The 19,452-nt window shown below is 42.5% G+C and overlaps 1 protein-coding gene across 3 annotated transcripts in view; it reads right to left on the bottom strand.

The window, feature by feature from the left end:
• The window catches only part of greb1 (growth regulating estrogen receptor binding 1), a 200,158-nt gene that overhangs the window by 106,712 nt on the left and 73,994 nt on the right, over positions 1–19,452 (bottom strand). For all 3 annotated transcript variants that reach the window (XM_033021586.1, XM_033021585.1, XM_033021583.1), the window contains exons 3-5: positions 9,779–9,938; positions 6,336–6,467; positions 2,809–2,985 (exon numbers count right to left, since the gene is read on the bottom strand). In XM_033021586.1, the coding sequence (XP_032877477.1) occupies positions 2,809–2,985; positions 6,336–6,467; positions 9,779–9,938 (469 nt within the window). The remainder of the gene's footprint in view (positions 1–2,808; positions 2,986–6,335; positions 6,468–9,778; positions 9,939–19,452) is intronic.

Consider the following 19,452-nt stretch of genomic DNA (forward strand, 5'->3'; position numbering starts at 1 on the left):
GTGTGTCTGTATTCATTGGATCTTCCTCAAAATGCTACGCGCTAATGCTTAAATTTTCACAGATTATTAATCACATTAACCCCATCGATAAAATAAACAGCTTCACTTCACATGTCATGCTATATTTCACAAGTTATAGCATTTAAAAAATAGCTAAAACCAAGTTTTTAAAGGGCAAAAGTCCTTCAACCCACTTCGAGTGACTTCACAAAGGGGGGGGGGGGGTTGACGTCAGGGGGAGCTTACATTGACGTCAGGGGGAGGGCCACTTTTCCCGACCCGGGCTTCTACCCGCGAAGCCCCGGCTGGGGTTTTACGCGGCCATCAAGGAGGCATCGAGACCGCGGCGGTGAAGGAGACAACGAGACCGCAGCGGTGAGGCCTTGCGACGATGGGGCCAATGTGGAGGTGAGGAGGGAGAGTGGGGGGATTGAGGGAGAGGAAGGGGTAGGGAGGGTAGGTGTCATGTCTACACCCTCTCTTGCCGCCTCCCTCACTACCTCTCTCCCCCTCCCTATCTACCCTCACTCCCACCGTCTCCCTCTACCCCCTCCCTCTTCCTCTACCCCCTCCCTCTCTCTCTTTACCCCCTCCCTCCCTGCCCCTCTCCCTCTCTACTCCCCTTCCTCTCTACCCTCCCCCTCCCTGCCCCCTCCCCCTCCCTTCCCCCTCCTTCTCCTCCCCCTCCCTCTCTAACCCCTCTACCACCCCCTCTCTACCTCCCTCTCTCTAGGGATTGAAGAGGGAGGGTGAAGAGGAGGGGGATGAGGAGAAATGAGCCGCGCCTGCGCAGTTGGGGGCTATGCGTGAGTGGTGGAATATTACGCTGGGGGAATGGGTTGCATGGGGGAAATGAGTGAGTGGTGGAATATTGCATTGTCGGAGCAGACCCAACGGTTCTGCACTTGGTCTAGTAACCTACAAACCTGTACGTCTTTGGAGTGTGGGAGGAAACCGGAGCACGCAGGGAAAACCCACGCAGGTCACAGGGAGAATGAACAAACTCTGTACAGACAGCACCCGTGGTCAGGATCGAACCTGGGTCTCTGGCGCTGTAAGGCAGCAACTATCGCTGCGACACCGTACCGCCCTAATACCGGTGGCAGTGATTGTTTGAGATCCAATCACTACCACCCAAGTGGTGTCACCTGCAAACCTGTAAATGAAGTTGAGCAGAATTTGGCTGCACAGACGTAAGTGTATAAGGATTATAGTAAGGGGTTGAAAACACATCCCTGCGAGGCACTGGTGTTGACAATTATTACAGGGGATGTGTCGACTCCTACCCTCACAGATCCATGTGTCAGGAAATTGAGATCCAGTTGCAGAGGAAAGTGCTGACTTCTAGGTCAAGGAGTTTAGAGATGAGCATTGTTGGGATTATTTGAAGGCAGATTAAAATGCTTACTTGACTCATGGTCTGCAAATCATGCGATTTGTAGATCATGTGTTCACAGAAATTACATCCCTGCAAAGAATGGAAGTGCCACAGATTCACAGCAACATTTTCACACAAGATTTCTGATTTTTAGCTCCTCAAGTTGTCGTTAACAAAACTAACTACCTGTCATAATTTTCTTCTTGATGCATTAGGAAGCTCCCCAATTATGCACACTTTGAAAGGCAGATTTAGCATTGGAGAAGACGTTTAATAAAATATGAGTAAATTAAAATGTTAACAACATTATTTAATTAAAAATGCACAACAACGCTTCTGTACATTTTGTACAAGATCAGTATCCACCAAAGGAAATTGTGACTCAGACACATGTGCTTTACTGAGAGCAGGCATGTAAGGTCACAGAGAAAAAAAATAGATTTTGCTTTCAACATCTTGCTAAGGGAATTAACAATAAAAGCATAAACACTTTCAGCAGGGGAAGTCTATTTAATCCATGAGGCTGGGACAGGTCTCTGCAAGAGCAATCAAAATCAAAGCCTAAAGGCCACACTTTTCCGCTTGCTCAAATATTTATTCATTTTTAAATTAAAAGATGTTTTGGTTTCTGCCTCAGAGGCACTGTACCTACCGTGGTAGGGAGATGTAAGACTGTACTGCAGATGTGTCAAGATTAGTTTGTGAAAAAGGCATTTAAGTTTGCCTTGCCATATTGAACACCCTATTGTGTTACTTTGTGGGGAGATTAAAACCCCTGTCCCACGGTACGAGTTCATTCCAAGAGTTCTCCCGAGTTTGCCCTGATTTGAACTCGGAGATTTACGGTAATGGCCACTCATCGGTATTCGGGACTCTCGTGGACATTTTTCAACATGTTGAAAAATCTTCACGAGTCTTCCCGTGCTTACCTGCCGTTAACGAGACTTCCCGAATACCTGCCGTTGGCGCTTAGAGACATCCCTGAGCTCTGATGTATCCGCTACGTTCATTCTCCGTGCTTACCATGAGTTTGGTTTTTTTTAAACGCGGGAGAGCTCTTGGAATGAACTCATACCGTGGGACAGGGCTTTTAAGAGTTTTATATTTGTTACAGCTGGATAAAATTGCAACAGATCCCAATGACATTATCAGGCATATTTGAAATAGAAATAGAGATAGAAAATGCTGAAAACACTCAGCAGACCAGACAGTATCAGCGGAAAGAGTAATAGTGGAAAGAATTTCTATTGTTGAATTATCAAAATAATACCAAAGTTGTATCAACATTTTAAAACCAATAGATTTGTCCTGCTAAGAATAAATTACGATTGTACCATGATAAGAACTTAATATGAATAACAGGGTCCTTGTATCTTACAATTCCCATAAAGATAATAATATGCACTATTATGATATAAAATAAATCTTACCCAATAGAGCATTTCGACCATTGTCATCTGGTAAAAATCGCTTATCCACAGCACAGACTAAAAGGTGCTCTGGAAGGTTCGGAGACTTAGCACCGACAAGCAAGAATCCCGATGGCAACTCCATCTGCTCCTTTGACATAGAAACAAGTCGCAAGTCCTTTCCTGCCTGACAGAAGCCTTAAAAAAAAAAGTAATAAGCAATCAGACTAAAGCAGATTCATATATTTAAAACAAGGGGAAAACAAATACGGTCACCTCTAAGGGGCAGAAAGAAAGCTCCTGAATGTTCACATTTATAAATTGACTTATCTATTTGGTTCAAATACAATGCACTTGTTTGAAAATTCAAGTTAACCTTTGAGTAATCTATGAATCCAAAACTAAAGACTATAAAGGTAGTTTATAAGCCTTCACTAAAACTGTGCACCTTCTATCCAGAAACAACCCAGCAATAAAAGGAACTTTATATTTTTCATCAGTTAAGTAAACCTAGTCACATTAAAGATGGAAACACAAGGGTCTGCAGATGCTGGGATCTTGAGCAAAAGTAAACTGCTGGAGGAACCCAGCAGGTCAGACAGCATCTGTGGAGGAAAATGGACAGGATCGGAATCAGAACCTTGGCTCAGTCTCAGTGTTCTCCCTTCAACAATCTGAAGGTTCTTGTTTTATGTCCTACAAATCAACAAGAATGCGGATGCTCTAATGCAATGTTGAGGGTCTGTTGCATTTTCTGTTCGGATAATGATCCAAAACTGCAGCTGTTTTCCCAGGTAGATGCAAAACTCACCAAGGCAATACTTTACAGAACAGCAGAGGATTTACGTCCAATTTCATTGTCAATACTTATCAATCAATGATACTGAAAAATAAGATTATCAGCTCTTTATCGTATTATTTCATGAAGAGCTTGCTTTGTGCATGTTGGTTACTGTGTTTCTAACATTGTTACAGTGACTGCATTTCAAGTAGTGTGCTTCATTGGGGGTGTAGTGCTTTGGATGTCCTGGGGTTGAAAATTAGATGAACAAAAGTTTGCATTTTTCTCTTCATTGTATTCATTCTGTTCAGGTTCTTAACCTTTCCTGGCCCTGGACATGCAAGCCAGTTTCTTTAGCTCTCGCAACTCAGTCATACAACAGTCTGAAAGTGAAAAATTAAATTGATCATGTCTCTCTGCAATTGTTGGCCTTAAATGAAATATTTGAAATAGCATTAGATGCAGGTTTCTGGCCAAGCAGCCACTACCACTAGGAGCAAAAAAATAAACTTCTGGAAAAAAGTCGTGGGTCGAACAGCATCTGCGGGGTGTTTGGTAAGAGGGCCGAGGGAGGAATTGTTGATGTTTCAGCTTGAGACCCTACATAAGGACTGCGAGTGGAGAGGGAAGGTGGGAGGTATAAAGAGAAGGTGCAGGGGTCAGTAGATGAGGAATGGGGGAAGATGGGCAGATTGAACCAGGCAGGGGAGGGGTGGATGGATTTGGGAGAAAGAGGCAGGTGGGAGAGAATCTAGCAAAGTTTATATTATGCAAAGGAAAATAAGTAAAAGCAGGACATCAAATGCAAAACTATCCTCCAATGAAGGGAGAGGATAATTCAATGGCAATTATCTGCATAGATTAATCTCATATGCCTCAAATAGCTTGCTATTTGTAGATACAAACGCTTTATAATGACATCCTTCAGACAGAATCTCTCATGGCACTGCCTGGCAATACTAAATATTCAAATCTCTAAAGCCTAGCAACTGGATCCTGATCAGTTGGGCAGGTGGACTGAGGAATGGTTAATGAAGTTTAAGATGGAGAAGTGCGAGGAGTTGCATTTTGGTAAGTCTAACCGGGCCAAGACCTACAGATTGAATGGCAGGGCTCTGGGGAGAGTTGTAGAGCAGAAGGATCTAGGAGTGCAGGTTCAAAGTTCTTTGAAAGTGGCATCACAGGTAGATAGGGGGGGTCAAGAACATTGGCCTTCAGCACATTGGCCTTCATCAGTCTGAGTACCGAGTATAGAAGTTGGGAGGTTATGTTCCAGTTGTACAAGATATTGGTGAGGCTGAATTTAGAGTATTGTGTTCTGTTTTGGGCACCATGTTATAGGAAAGATGTTGTCAAGCTTGAAAGGGTGCAGAGAAGACTTATGAAGATATTGATAGGACTCAAAAGCCTGAACTGTGAGAAAGTTTATGGGGAGGCTAGGATTTTATTACTTGGAGCACAGGAGGATGATGGGTTATCTGATATATGTGTATAAAATCATGAGAGGAATAGATCAGATAAATGCACTCTTTTACCCAGAGTAGGGGAATCAAGAACCAGAGGACATCTGTTTAAGGTGAGGGGGCAAAGAGGAATCCGAGGGGTAACTTTTTTTTTTAAACACAAAGGGTGATGGGTGTATGGAACAAGCTGTCAGAGGAGGTAGTTGAGGCAGGTACTATCACAATGTTTAAAAAACATTTGGATAGTTACATGGATAGGAAAGATTTAGAAGGATATAGGCCAAATGTAGGCATGTTGGACTAGTGTAGATCGAGCCTGTTGGTCGGCATGGGCAAGTTGGACCGAATGGCCAGTTTCCACGCTGTCAGACTCTGTGACTAGTCATTTACAGAAGTAAAACCTAGATTGCCACAGTAGTTTCTCAAATGGCAGAGCCTAAACCAGTGATGAATCAATTGTTTCTTTCCCAAGTACAATGACAGATCTCAGAAAAGTATTCTCAATTTTCCCTCATCATCAGTTAACGATTTGATCCCTAACAGAATTCACATACAAAACCATACATGCCCATATAATCGGGATCAATACTAACATGAAATATTTTAGGAACACAGTGAAGTTGTCTAAATTAACACAGCAACTCAAAAACTTCCTCCCGCAGAGTATGCAAAGGCAAACAATAAGATGGTAGGGCGCGAGAATCACAACTCACAAAAAAAATAGCGCAGATGCCGTTCGAAATTAAATCAGAAAATAATATGTAATGAATTGATTTCACATGTATTGAACTAAAGGGAAAAAACGTGGTTAGCCTTATTCTCTATTTTTTTTTTTGTTTCCACCTGTTTACAACTACTTGCTTAATTCCCGACTAAGGTGCACAGAGATTAATTATACACATTCAGTGCCCTCCATAATGTTTGGGACAAAGACTCTTCATTTATTTATTTCCCTCTGTGCTCCAGAAAAAAAATCACATGTGGTTAAAATGCACATTGTCAGATTTCATTAAAGGCCATTTGTATACATTATGGTGCCCTGAAATGGGGGGTGGACTATGTATAAACACTGCTGTAATCTCTACATGGTGAAACCAAAATGTATAAAAATGGCCTTTATTAAAATCTGATAATGTGCACTTTAACCACATGTGATTTTTTCTATTACAAATCTTAAATTGTGGAATACAGAGGCAAATAAATATATGATGGGTCTTTGTCCCAAACATTATGGAGGGCACTGTACATTGTATGTTTAAGACTGGTCATTCTTAATGATTTAAACGAAAAGTTTATCATCCTACCATCAGTGGTACAACATCCTTCTGGGACAGCCTTCATTTGATAATGCACGAGGGGACTGCTGGACTCTGAGCCATCATCTTCCTCCTCTTCCTCCTCTTCGTTGCTTGGTTTTTTGCAAGCTGCATTACTAACTACATGGAAGTTTAGGTTTAAACAATTGAAAGAGAGGTACATGAGAATATGGGAATAATAAAATTGGATTCATGTAGGATTAGTGTTCAACATGGATTGGTAGACCAAATGGTCGGTTTCCGTGCTCTTTATCTCTCGGAACATAATAGCTGGCTCATCCCAGAACTACACAGAGTATTTATTCTCTCAGAGGCAAGCCCAAGTTCTGAAGGTGGACAACAACTTTTAATTCTCCAATCTCAGAACCAGGGGTCACAGTCTTAGAATAACGGGGAGGCCATTTAAGATTGAGGTGCGAAAAAACGTTTTCACCCAGAGAGTTGTGAATTTGTGGAATTCCCTACCACAGAGGGTGGTGGAGGCCAAATCACTGGATGGATTTAAGAGAGAGTTAGATAGAGCTCTAGGGGCTAGTGGAATCAAGGGATATGGGGAGAAGGCAGGCACGGGTTATTGATTGGGGACGATTAGTCATGATCACAATGAAAGGTGGTGCTGGCTCGAAGGGCCGAATGGCCTCCTCCTGCACCTATTTTCTATGTTTCTATGTTCCTAATTGTATGTTGTCCATGTCAACTTACACTTTAAATGCCCAGAATATCTTAACAGCCCAGATCAGATAAGCAATGGCAGCTCCACACTATTTTTCCATTATTCAAATGGTTCTGGTGATAAAGTAAAGACACTGTAAGGGCTGGAGACTCGTGGAAGGGTGCAGGTCCAGTTACCCAGGCTGGCAGAGGGGGCTCTACACCTCAGCGTTATTGCCTATTCTGTTATGAAATGAACACGTTATTCAATCACGAATACTGCATTTAACCCAGATCAACATTAATAAACAAGATATGCTAATTTTTTAAATAAATTGCAGTTGCTGTAAATCTGAAGAATAAACGCTTTGCATTTCAGGGCAGCATTCCATAGAGAGAAAAATAGTTAACCTCTCCTTAGAACAACTGCCTTACCCGTTGAATATTTCGAAGAAATACTAGTCCATCATTGTCTCTATGCAAGAGAACGTGTCCAGCAACAGCATAGAGTGCTTCAGTGATTTTGCTGATAGAGGAAGACAGTTTGTAACTGGAAAAGTTACAGACTTTTCTAATGGTTTTTTGGTTACTAAAAATAAAGTAAAAGCAGTTTACTCCTAAGAAGAGGGAAATATTTGTGCAAATATTTTTTTAAACTGGAACATAATGAAATAATAAGTAGCATAGCAAATAGGGAATTTAAGGAATTTGATGATTTAATTTGTAACATGTATATGTGAATAATCTAAATGCTACTTTGCATCGTGCCATTGCTTTCTTCATCTGTAGGAACTATCCAACAATGGATCACAAAACCATGGCACCATAGAAATGTACAACACAGAAGGAGGCCGATTGCACTTTGTATCTGTGCTGCTTAACAAGGATTTCCAGCCTCATCCCATCCCCTGGCATTGAATATATAGCCCTGCAGACCAAGGCTCCTCAGGAACATGCTAAACTATTTTTTTTTTAATAACATGTTGAGGGTTTCTGATCTACCAGCCTTTCAAGCACTGAGCTCCAAGTCCCTACCGATGTGATTTAAAATGTTTTTTTCCCACTCTCCTCTAATCCTTTGACCAATTATTATAGATCCATGCATTTTTGACTGCTCCAATGAGGGAAATACATTCTTCCTACATAGTAAATTCACGTCTCCCTCAGACTCCTTGGATCCAACATAATGAACCCCACGCTTATCTACTCTCTCCTCGGTGCTGCAATTTTCCAGTCCCAGCAACATCACTCTCTGATACAATGGTGAATTTATGATAATATGGTGACCAGTTTGTCCACAGTCCTCAAGCTGCGATCCAACGTGGTTTACCACAACCTCCATCCTCTTTGGTCCGAGTATTAATAAATGGCAAGACACTGAGTGGCGTGCAGGAACAAAAAGTTATTGGAATAAAAACCACAAATTCTTAAACACAGCAAACAGATCAATAAGTTAAGAAAAAGACACAAAGAACTGGAGTAACTCAGCAGATCAGGCAGATTCTCTGGAGAACATAGGCAGGCGACGTTTTGGATTGGAACTCTTCTTCAGACCGATTGTTGTTGTTTAATCAAACCTATTGAATAGTTGTGCTATATTTAATGATCCAGGATGTTTACTCCAAGATCTTTTTGTTCCTTCAATACCCTGTCAATTATTGTACACTCCCATGCCTTTTTGCACCTCAAATATGGTAATTCACACTTTTCTGGATAAGTTCCATTTGTCAGTTGTCTATCCAATTGACCAGGCCACCTATATTTCCCTACAGTCTAAAGCTTTCCTCCAACCATTCAGCAACACAATCTACTTCATTATCAACTGCAAGATTATTTCAATATCTGACACTCAACAGGAGTGTCACTCTGGACCTTGCCTATCCTTGATGTAAGGAGGGTTCTGTTGCACAAAAGGCCAACTGAAAATTATGTCTGGGCCACATTGGCTTCTGCCAGTGAGTTGTGATATCTATTGGGCACCCAAAAGAAGTTCACCAATTCCATGTTGGGTCAGCTACATCCTGAGAGTGGCCCTAGGGAAAGGGGTGGGGCCCAGCAGGAGGAATGTGAGTGATTGGGTGTAGGGAGTGGTTGGTTCTAGGACTACTGATGAGTCAAGAAGTGTACTCCTCTGGTTCCCCACTCCACTGGGAGTGAGGTTTTTTTAAAACATTTTTTGGCAGCCCCTGCTGCCCCTTTAAGGATCACTGCTTGAGCCCAAGCTGGCTAAACACTAAGTCTATTCAGGGCAGCAGTATTTTGGACTGTCTGTCTCAAACAGATGTTACATCCTCTTTTGCCTGTGTAAAAGTCTTCACAATGCTTTCAGGGCGGATCTTGAATACTCAGAGCATAGGCACACAAATATAGTTTGTGCATATTCCTGCCCTCTGACATTAGGCATATAAAATGCAGATCTCTCAGCTTTCAAGCCTGCAGAGAAGCAATCTTATAACCTTTGGCATGTGCAGTCTAACTGATAAATGTAAAATAAAAATTCATCACTATTTCTGAGACTCATCTTTCCAGAAGTAATGATCAATTGCAATGTTAGATGAGTTGAACTGTAATGAAAACAAACTCTACTAAATGGATTAGTTAGTTTAGATAGTGCACAGCTAAATATCATCTAACAATGTAGGAAAATGCAATACTGATTAAAGTTAACAATAGGCTTTCTTGAAAAAAGAAACATTTCTGCTTTTTTAAAAACATGCTTAAATGTGAGCAAGAAAACTAGTACAGTCAATCTTTTATTTTAAAAATAACTTTGTTCTTACCTTCAAAATTTGAGATTAATTGATGCTCAGCCTCGAGATATAACTGGGAAAACACAGGCCTCGGGATCAAGCTGTTTGAACGGAGGGAGGCTTCAATAGAATTGTGCAGAACTTCTTCAAAACGGGTTGTCTTCAGTTGCCCAGCATATGAATTTCCCATCTTTGTAAAAACACAAATGCCTCAAATTTCAGAATGGGGTGACTACATGAAGACCTGAACACAGAGAATCAGTAAACTAGATTGAGCTGATCCAAGACAAATTATGTTCACCTTCTGAATTTTCTTTACACATGTTTAGTCAAGCAGAGCAATAGAGCAAAAGCACCCTGCTGGTAAATTACAGGAAACCCCATTCTCAACAGCCCAGGGCAGAGGGGCAGCAGAAAGTGACACCCTTTTTTTATGGAAGTTATCGACATCTAATGTTCCAGGTTAATGAGGCATGCAATAGTAAGTACATGCATTTAAAAAAGCAATAAACCCTGTCTACAAGACGGTCTAATTCTCCGATGTAAAAGACAACAAGAACCATTCAAATATAAATACCTGTGAATGATAGGGTGCTTGTTTGTTTTGTTACATGAATTAGTCTAGACTAAGACTGCAAGGTTTACATTTACTGCTTCCACGACTAGTCATTTAATTTCAGACAAACTATTTTGAATATAGAAGGTGCCAATATGGAATCATTTCAGAAACAATAGAACAAACTGTTTTGTGGCTGCAATTCTTTAGGAAAGCCTAAAGGTGCAACAGAAATTGGTGCATCAATTGTGGTAACTAATACCGATGGTACAGGCAGGTTTGACCAAATTAGACCATATTTCTCTATATCACATAATAGCTACAAAATAACAATTTTACTGAATGATACAATTCAATATTCCCACATTATACATCCCATTTCCATCATGGTGGGTGTATTAACTATTGCCGAAAACTATAACTCCAAAATTATTAGGAAGAGCTGCCATACATTCCAACCAGTTTTATAATGTTCTCACAGAAATTAATTTTTTTAAAAATTGATTATTTCTAATGGTTTGCTTAAAAAAAAATTGAATTCAGGCCCACAAAAAGAAATGCAGAATTTTAAACTTACTATGATGTTTTATCAGAAATCAAATAGGTAGAAATAATTAAATGTCTTTGGAAGAATGCAATCCAATAATTTAACATAGCCATATTGGAGGTCAGAAATGAAAAGGAAAAGTCTTGAATTCTGTGCTCATTAATTGACTTAAATAAGAAATCTCAATTTCGAAAATGTTTTTTAGTTTGAGATCATTTCCTTATTTAATAAAATGTTAATGATGTGTAATGTTAGCTTTAAGAGGCGAATTTGTTACAAACAAGAGACAAACTTGAGTTTGGGTACGATGGAACAGGCCCAGAAACTGAATCAAGGCTTCTATCCTGGCAACGGTGCAAAAGTCCCAGAAACACAGCAGCACAGGAGGACATTGGCAGCATTGTAACCTAAATCACTATGTGGATTGCCTACAATAGTGCCAACTTTTAATGGCATAGAATAGAAATAGAAAAAGTGGAAAAAAGTTAGTACAAGACAATGGTTGTGCTAATTTAAAATAAATAAAAAATAACCTAAAATAGGCCCAAAAAAAACCCCATAAGAATGATCAGACTCCAGAAAAGGGGCCACCGAGACCACGCCCACCATCCATCGCACGTTCAAACAAGTTCGATGTTCTCTCACTTTCTCACCCACAACACACGAGAGGCACGTTTTTTAACAGAGACAATTAACCATGTGCAAGGAAACAGGTGTACCCAGAGGAAAACCATGCAGTCACTATGAGATTATGCAAACTCCACACAGACAGCATCCAAGGGGGTTAGGATCAAATCCAGATCTCTGGCGCTGTGAGACACCAGCTCTATCAGCTGCGGCAAAGTGCACCCCCATGCATTTGTGAATTAACATGTATGGATACCTACACTTGTACCTTACTATTCCTCTCTTTCTATTGAGAGAGATAGTATTGAACACTATTGAATTAGAATAAGTCACGTGTGTACACACAGAATACGGAGGTAAACTGTCACTGTAATTACTGAAACTGTATTTACTCATTTGCTGTTAACTTGGTGCATCAAGTGAGCATGAAACCTCACTGTACTTTTGAGTTTGCAGGGAGTATACTTTCTACGTTGGGATACTGGTATGTGTGAAGTAAACTGAAAAAGGAAAGTGGTCATGCAAGTAGATTTTAACAGATTGCTTAGATTCTACCTAAAAAAGGTAGAAATCTTCAGAGGGGAGGGGGGGGGGGGGGGGGGGGAGAAATCGGAAGGCCCAAATGCCCATATATCCATACGTTAAATCATGTGCATTGAACAGAACTGGAGAGCTTTGTTTGGAATCAGTAATATGTATTTACACTCTGTGGTAAGTGTAGCGGCCATTTGGCTTATTATGTGTGTCATTAATTATGGCATGGGTCTTTAAATTTTAGACTTGCCCGTTATTATGTGGGTGGGATTTATGACGTATTCTGGGGCGTGTTTGGAGCTAGGTTTCTTGCGCATTAGCTTAGTTTTTAGTTTAATTTGGGACTTGCATGAGAAAACATAGAAACATAGAAAATAGGAGCAGGAGGAGGCCATTCGGTCCTCCGAGCCAGTACTGCCATTCATTGCGATCATGGCTGATCGTCCCTTATCAATAACCCGTGCCTGCCTTCTCCCCAGGAAGGCATACCCTTTGACCATGTGACATTTAACGGAGACACAAGGAGTTTTCTAACCTTTAAAGCGATATGCTGGAGTTCGATGAAGATTAAAGTGTACGAGTCGGATTGTAAGGTTGGATGTACCTTATTGTTTTTCATCAACAATAAAGAATCTATTAATCAAAAGACTTTGTTATGAAGATTTGTCTGTGAAGAAGTTCTGAAGGTCTCACGGAGAGCTCACATGCGTATTACGACATTCGCCTTAATTATGTAGTCCACTTGAATATTTATTACATGTCATTTGAACCTCAGTGAGGCTCAAACGAAACTTAGTTTCCACAGCCATACAAACAGAGACAATTCCTACAAGACATACACACATTTCAATTTACACAAACATCCATCACATTGAATCTCCTCCTCACTGTGATGGAAGGCAAAGTCTTTCTCTCCCCTGCACCATTTTTTCTCCCGATGTTGAAGCCCCAGGCGGGCAATGGTAAGTTCCACGGCCATTTTAGGCCGCGCCGGGCGATGTACGGCCCCGCTCCGGGTCGTTCCAACCCTGCGACACGGGCGGGAGAAGTCGCGTTGCGGGATCTCCGAAAAGCGGTCTCTCACCCGGACCCGCGAGCTCCCGATATCACAGTCCACATGGCTGCAGCTGGAGCCTCCGAGCTCCGGGGTCGGGCCGCAGCAGCGAGCCACCACCGCTCCCCACGCTCCGAGGCCGGCCAACCCCACGATGTTAAGTCCGGAGCTCCACAGGCTCCGTGATTGGAGCCCCCAGGTCATTCCGGTTGGAGGCCGCTCCACGGTGCTAGGCCCCAACAACAACGGAGACCCGACAGGAAAAAGGTCGGGTCTCCCGTGCAGGGAAGAGATTTTTAAAAGTTTCCCCCTCCCCCCCCCCGCCCCCCACATAAACACAGTTAAAAACACTATTAAAAAAACACGAACTACATTTAACTAGACAAAAAAAAAAAAAGACAGACAGGCTGAAGGGGCCGCTGCAACAGTGTCGCGCCGCCACGCCCAGTGGGTAGAGGGAGTACTTAGTGGGTAGAGGGAGTAATCTCTTGAACGATATAAAAATCTGCCTCTATATTAAGAATGGAGAACCACTGAAAAAAAGAACAAGAAATTGGGAAACACGAAAGGAAAAAATTAATGTTAAGGAAAATATTGCCAAACTGAAAAGATAGGATGCGCTGTGACTGAAGAATTGAATTTACGAGGACAGATTAGAGAAACAATGGAGGTACAATTGCAGCATACGACTATTTTACTGGGTATCAAGAAGACATTTTCAGACAAATCATCCAAAAATGTGCAAATGGGTGTAACATGTTTTATGACTCTTCCTTCGGGGGGGATGCGACCTTTCCTGCCGTATCCCCCGTCTCCGTGTCCGTCTGCGCTGAGGCCTCCAACTGCGACCGACCTCGAGGCTGCGGAGGCAGAGCCAGGACTTAACAACGCGAGGCTGGTCGACTTCTGGGCTGTGGTTGCGGTGTGACCCAACTTCTGACCCAACTTTGGAGCCTCGGAGGCTCGGCCGCGGGCCAGTGGACGACATCATCGGGAGCTCGAGTTCTGTTTTCCGGAGCTCCCGCAACTACAGCTGCGTCCGCTGGACTGGAGGACGGCAGCTTCGACAGCTTCGACCGCCCCGGGCCGCGGAGTTTGAACCGGCCCGTTTGCGGAGCACGGATTCAGCCGCGGGACTGACTTACCATCACCCGGCGGGGTCACAACATCGGAGGCTTGGATTGCCTCAGCGCAGAGGGAGAGGGAGAGCAAGGAGGGAAGAGACAATGACTTTGGGACTTTAAACTGTGTTGAGTGTTTGTTATTTATTCTATGTTATGACTGCAGGCTAAACCATTTCGTTGCACTGAAAAGTGCAATGACAATAAATTGAATCAAATCAAATCAAATCAAATGGTAGAGAGTATTGATAATGGGAGATTTCAACTTTACTATGCAGACTGGAAAAGTAAAAGAGGGGAGTTGACCAGAAGGAGGCATAACTGGATTTGGCCGTGAGGAATAAAATGAGCAAAGTGGAGTCAGTATCTGTGCAGAAGCACCAAGGAAGCTGCAATCACAATGGTTTGAAATGGGAAAGGATTGCTCAAAACTGAAACGAGTCAATTCAATTAGGATACGTATCAATTCAATGAAAATAGATCTGGCTTGGGAAGGTTAAAATCAAAGATCGGCAGGCAAAAGCGTAACTAAAAATAGGAGACCTTTTAAGAAAGCAATGATTTAATACAGCTTACATTTCCACAAGGAAGAAATGTAGGGCATTTAAAGCCAGAACTCCCTGGATGACTCTAAAAAGAGGCAAAAATGAAATGAACAGTATATTACTGGTGGTGGGCTGAAAAGGAGGGAAATTTAAAAAAAGCAAATCATTGAAACAAAGGCAGCATGAGAGGAAATTTAAAAGGGAATGAATAAGGACCCCTTTTAAAATGCGAGTAAAGAATAACTAATAGCCAAGTTAATGAGCGATAACTTGAAAGGGAAAAAAACAAGCTTTATGAAATGGCAGGGGAGTGAGACTTCAGGATTTCTCTTCCACAGGGTGATAAAGAAAATAGCTTTCTTCTGTTCTGTAAACGTCCTGTGGCTCTGAAGCAGAAAAATATGGTCCTGGAGATTACATGACGAGGACAGCGTTCTGTTTAAAAATTTGCGCGCCAAACCGGCAGTGCTGTGTATTGCTTTACATGCCAGTCTGCAGCTGATAGCGCATTGTTCCCAGGGGGGTGGGGGGGGGGGGGGGCTTGCAAGGATGCTGTCCCCTGCCATTGGTTATAATCTAAATTTGGGAGCAGCGCTATTGGCCAGGACTTACCGGCGGTTATTTCAACACTTGGTTCTGTATAAAGGAAGGCGCCAGAGAACCAGATGTTAGTTCAAGTTCATGTACCAGAGGGGTTCACCGACGGGCTGAGTCACGGTCAGCATCGCGGACAGAAGGGGGGGGGGGGGGGGGTAGGGAGGTGGAGGGGGAGGGGGAGGGGGAGGGGGGGAGGGGGAGAGGGGTGTACTGCTTTAAAACTGGACCCCGCGCATACCGAGACAAGTAAGTTTTTGTCCTCTCTTGCCAATAAAACTAATTTGCAACTAAACAGACGAGTGAGCCTTTTTCTGTTCTACTAGTCAGATCCTTGAACCCATTCCCTTGTAACATTTGGTGTACTCGGCAGGATCTAACGAATAGTATAGAAAACGTTTGGTAACGGGATGGTACTGGTGCAGGCCAAGCACCACCCCGCAACAAGACACAGCCGTTCGTCGTCTTGGCATCGACAGACAAAACTCCCCCTGCAACCAACTACCCAGAAACGACCTAAGGCGCAGATGCCGCATCACCATTTTTGCAATGCCTTGCAACAACCACATGCTACGTTTCTGCAGAGCACCTTGCCTAGAAACAGTACTTTACTCTTTTGTGCTTTGCTACGCAGCTGTTGCATTTGATGTCAGATTCTGCAGTAAGCCATGAAATTGGGCAACAATTGATGAGAAACCAGGCAAAGATGGCTGCATATAGAATCCTGTGCTGAGACAGGATCTGTGGGGTTCTCTCACAGTTGTTTGTGAAGCCTGCAGTCATCGGCAAGCTATTGCTGGGACCTTAAACAATTGCAGCCTCTGGCAGCTACACAACAGCTGCAGGAAAGAATGGCATGGAAGAGAGGGAGAGTGTGGGGGAGGAGGGGCAGAGAATATCCCCACACAATGGTTGTCCTGATCAAGTCCTGACCTGCGACTGGCCTCATGCCACTGCAAGATACAGACTGATCAAGATGCAGAGCTCACACCATGCAGTGTTAATGTGATTTCTATAAAAGGATGAACACCAGTCATCAGACAAATCCTGATGTTGAGTTATTCAAGTTTTCTTGCAGGATTGAGAGACTGGCAAGAGATCATAAAGGTATGATGATAATGAAAGAAATGACAACACTTCAGGGCAATGAACAAAATATTAATTTCTGCCTGCAAAGCTTTATGCCTGCTGCAATTATATACTCAGAGGAGTTGCCCAGAAACTCCCATGGGCTGTCCTGAATTTAATTGCCAGAGACTAGTCAGCATTTGTTCTTTTTGCAGCCGACCAAGAGCTGGAACAATGAGCAACCCCTTAAATATTACCAATGTGAATTCCCAGGATGTTTTTATTTTTGGTATATGAGAGCTGCTGACACAACTACATTTATTGCCCATTCATACTTATCTTCGAAGAAGTAGTGGTGAGCTGCTGCAATCCTTCTGTTGAAGATGTTTCCACAGTGTTGCTGGGTTCGTGACTTGGACTCAGCAACAAAGAAGAAACAGAAAAATATTTTGTGGCAGGGTGACGTGCAGATTTGCAAGTAACCTGCAGGTGGTGGTGTTCCCATGCAACTGATGCACTTGTCCTCTTGCTGGTGGAGATAGTAGGTTTGCGAGGTGCTGGAGGCATAGCCTGGGGAAGTAACTGCAGTACATTTTGTAAATGGCATATACTGCACGATTTGTGCCTTGTAGCCGGCGAAAAGGATTTGTGATATCAAGGCGAGTCATTCACTACAGCATACCTAACTTTTCATCTGCGATTGTAAAAACATATGGCTGACGCATTTGATTTTCTGATCAAATTGTATTGGTTTCAATAGAAATGGTTTTCTAAACCAACATGTAGAGGAACCAACGAGAGAGCAGGCATTCCTCGACTGGGTATTGAGTAATGAGGAAGGGTTAGTTAGCAGTCTTGTTGAGCGTGGCACCTTGGGCAAGAGTGACCTTAATATGGTTGAGTTCTTCATTAGGATGGAGAGTGACATAATTAATTCAGAAACAAGGGTTCCGAACTTAAAGAAAGGCAACTTTGAGGGTATGAGCCATGAATTGTCCAAGATAGACGGCAATTGATTCTTTAAGGGTTGACGGTGGATATGCAATGGAAGGCATTTAAAGACCACATGGATGAACTACAACAATTGTTCATCCCAGTGTGGCAAAAGAATAAATCAGGGAAGGTAGTGCATCCGTGGATAACAAGGGAAATCAGGGATAGTATCAAAACAAAAGATGAAGCATACAAATTAGCCAGAAAAAGCAGCCTACCAGAGGACTGGGAAAAATTCAGAGTCTAGCAGAGGAAAACAAAGGGCTTAATTAGGAAAGGGAAAATAGATTATGAAAGAAAACTGGCAGGGAACATAAAAACTAGCTGCATTTGTTTTAACTAATCTTTTTCTCTTCACATATCTATAAAAGCAGATGTGGCCCTTGTGGCTAAAGGGATCAGGGGATATGGAGAAAAGGCAGGTACAGGATACTGAGTTGGATGATCAGACATGATCATATTGAATGGCGGTGCAGGCTCGAAGGGCCGAATGGCCTACTCCTACACCTCTTTTTCTATTTTCTAAGGCATAATCACCTACTTTGGCCTCTACCTTGGGCACCAACATTATGTGTGGCCTTTTGAGTATTGGTATTATTATATTATTGTCAAGTGTACCAAGGGACAGTGAAAAACATTGTTTCAAATCATACTATACAGGTGTACAATCAAGCCACACACAAGTACAACAGGTTAAAGAGTAAAATACCAGAGTGCAGAATATGGTGTTACAGAATTATACTGTGACAATTACAGAGAAAGTACAGATAAAAAAAGACCTTAACAGACACCATCACCCTGGCCCTGCACTCATCCCTGGACCATCAAGATAACAATGCCACCTCTGTTAGACTCTTATACATTGACTAGCACTGCCTTCAACATCATAATCCCATCCAAACTCACCTTCAGACTCCTGGACCTTGGAATCTGCTCTGCCACTGGATCCTTGACTTTCCAACCCATTGACCACATTCAGTGAGGATACATGACAATACATCCTACACAATAATTCCCTGCAAAGATCTGTTCACAGCCCCTTCCTATACACTCATAACTCTGTCGCCAAATTCTGCTGTAACTCCATCTACAGGTTTGCAGATGACAAGACTTAAGTGGGCCTGATCTCAAAGAAGGAATGAAACAGAGGGGTCAGTAACATGGTGCCAAGACCACTTGCTCTCCTTCAATGCAAGCAAGACTTTAGGAAGCGTGATGTACATGCCCCCATCACATCAACAGGTACCAAAGTGAAAATGGTCGAGAGCTTCAAGTTCTGAGACATAAATATCGTCAACGACCTGTCCTGGACCAACCATCCGAAGCTAAGGCCAGAAAAGCACACAAACACCTCTCATTCCTCAGAAGACTAAGGACATTTGGCATGTCTCAAATTACTCTTACCAACCTCTGCAGACACACCGTCGAGACCATCTTATCAGATTGCATCACAGTGCTAAAATAAGGAACAGCTGATTCTGGTTTACACAAAAGTGTGGTGGTGCTGGCTCGAAGGGCCGAATGGCCTCCTCCTGCACTTGTTTTCTATGTTTCTATGTTTACTAGAGTAACACAGTGGGTCAGGCAGCATCTCTGGAGAATATTGATAGGTGAAGTTTCAGATCAGTCCCTATTTCAGACTGGAGAAGAGTCCTTACCTGAAGTGTCACTTATCCATGTACTCCGGAGATGCTATCTGACCTACTGAGTAATTGTAGAACTTTGTGTCCTTTTAGGTTTCATCATAGCTTGGTTTGGGAACAGCTCTGTCCAAGACGGCAAGAAATTGTAGAGAACTGTAGATGTTGCCCAGTCCATCTGCACTTCACACTGCCTTGGGAAACCAGTCAACAAAGTCAAGGACGTTCTCCTAACCGGTCATTCCATCTTCTCCCCTCTTCCTATTGGCAGAAGATACAAATTCTCGAAGACACTTACTAACAGACTCAGGAACAACTTATTTCCGTGTATTCAGACTACTGAATGACCCTCTCATAATCTAGATTGTAGTTGTGATCTTCGAACCCATCTCAATGCAGATATTGGACTATTTCCTCTGAAAATA

Source organism: Amblyraja radiata, chromosome 5, assembly GCF_010909765.2.
Source record: "Amblyraja radiata isolate CabotCenter1 chromosome 5, sAmbRad1.1.pri, whole genome shotgun sequence".
NCBI lineage: Eukaryota > Metazoa > Chordata > Chondrichthyes > Rajiformes > Rajidae > Amblyraja > Amblyraja radiata.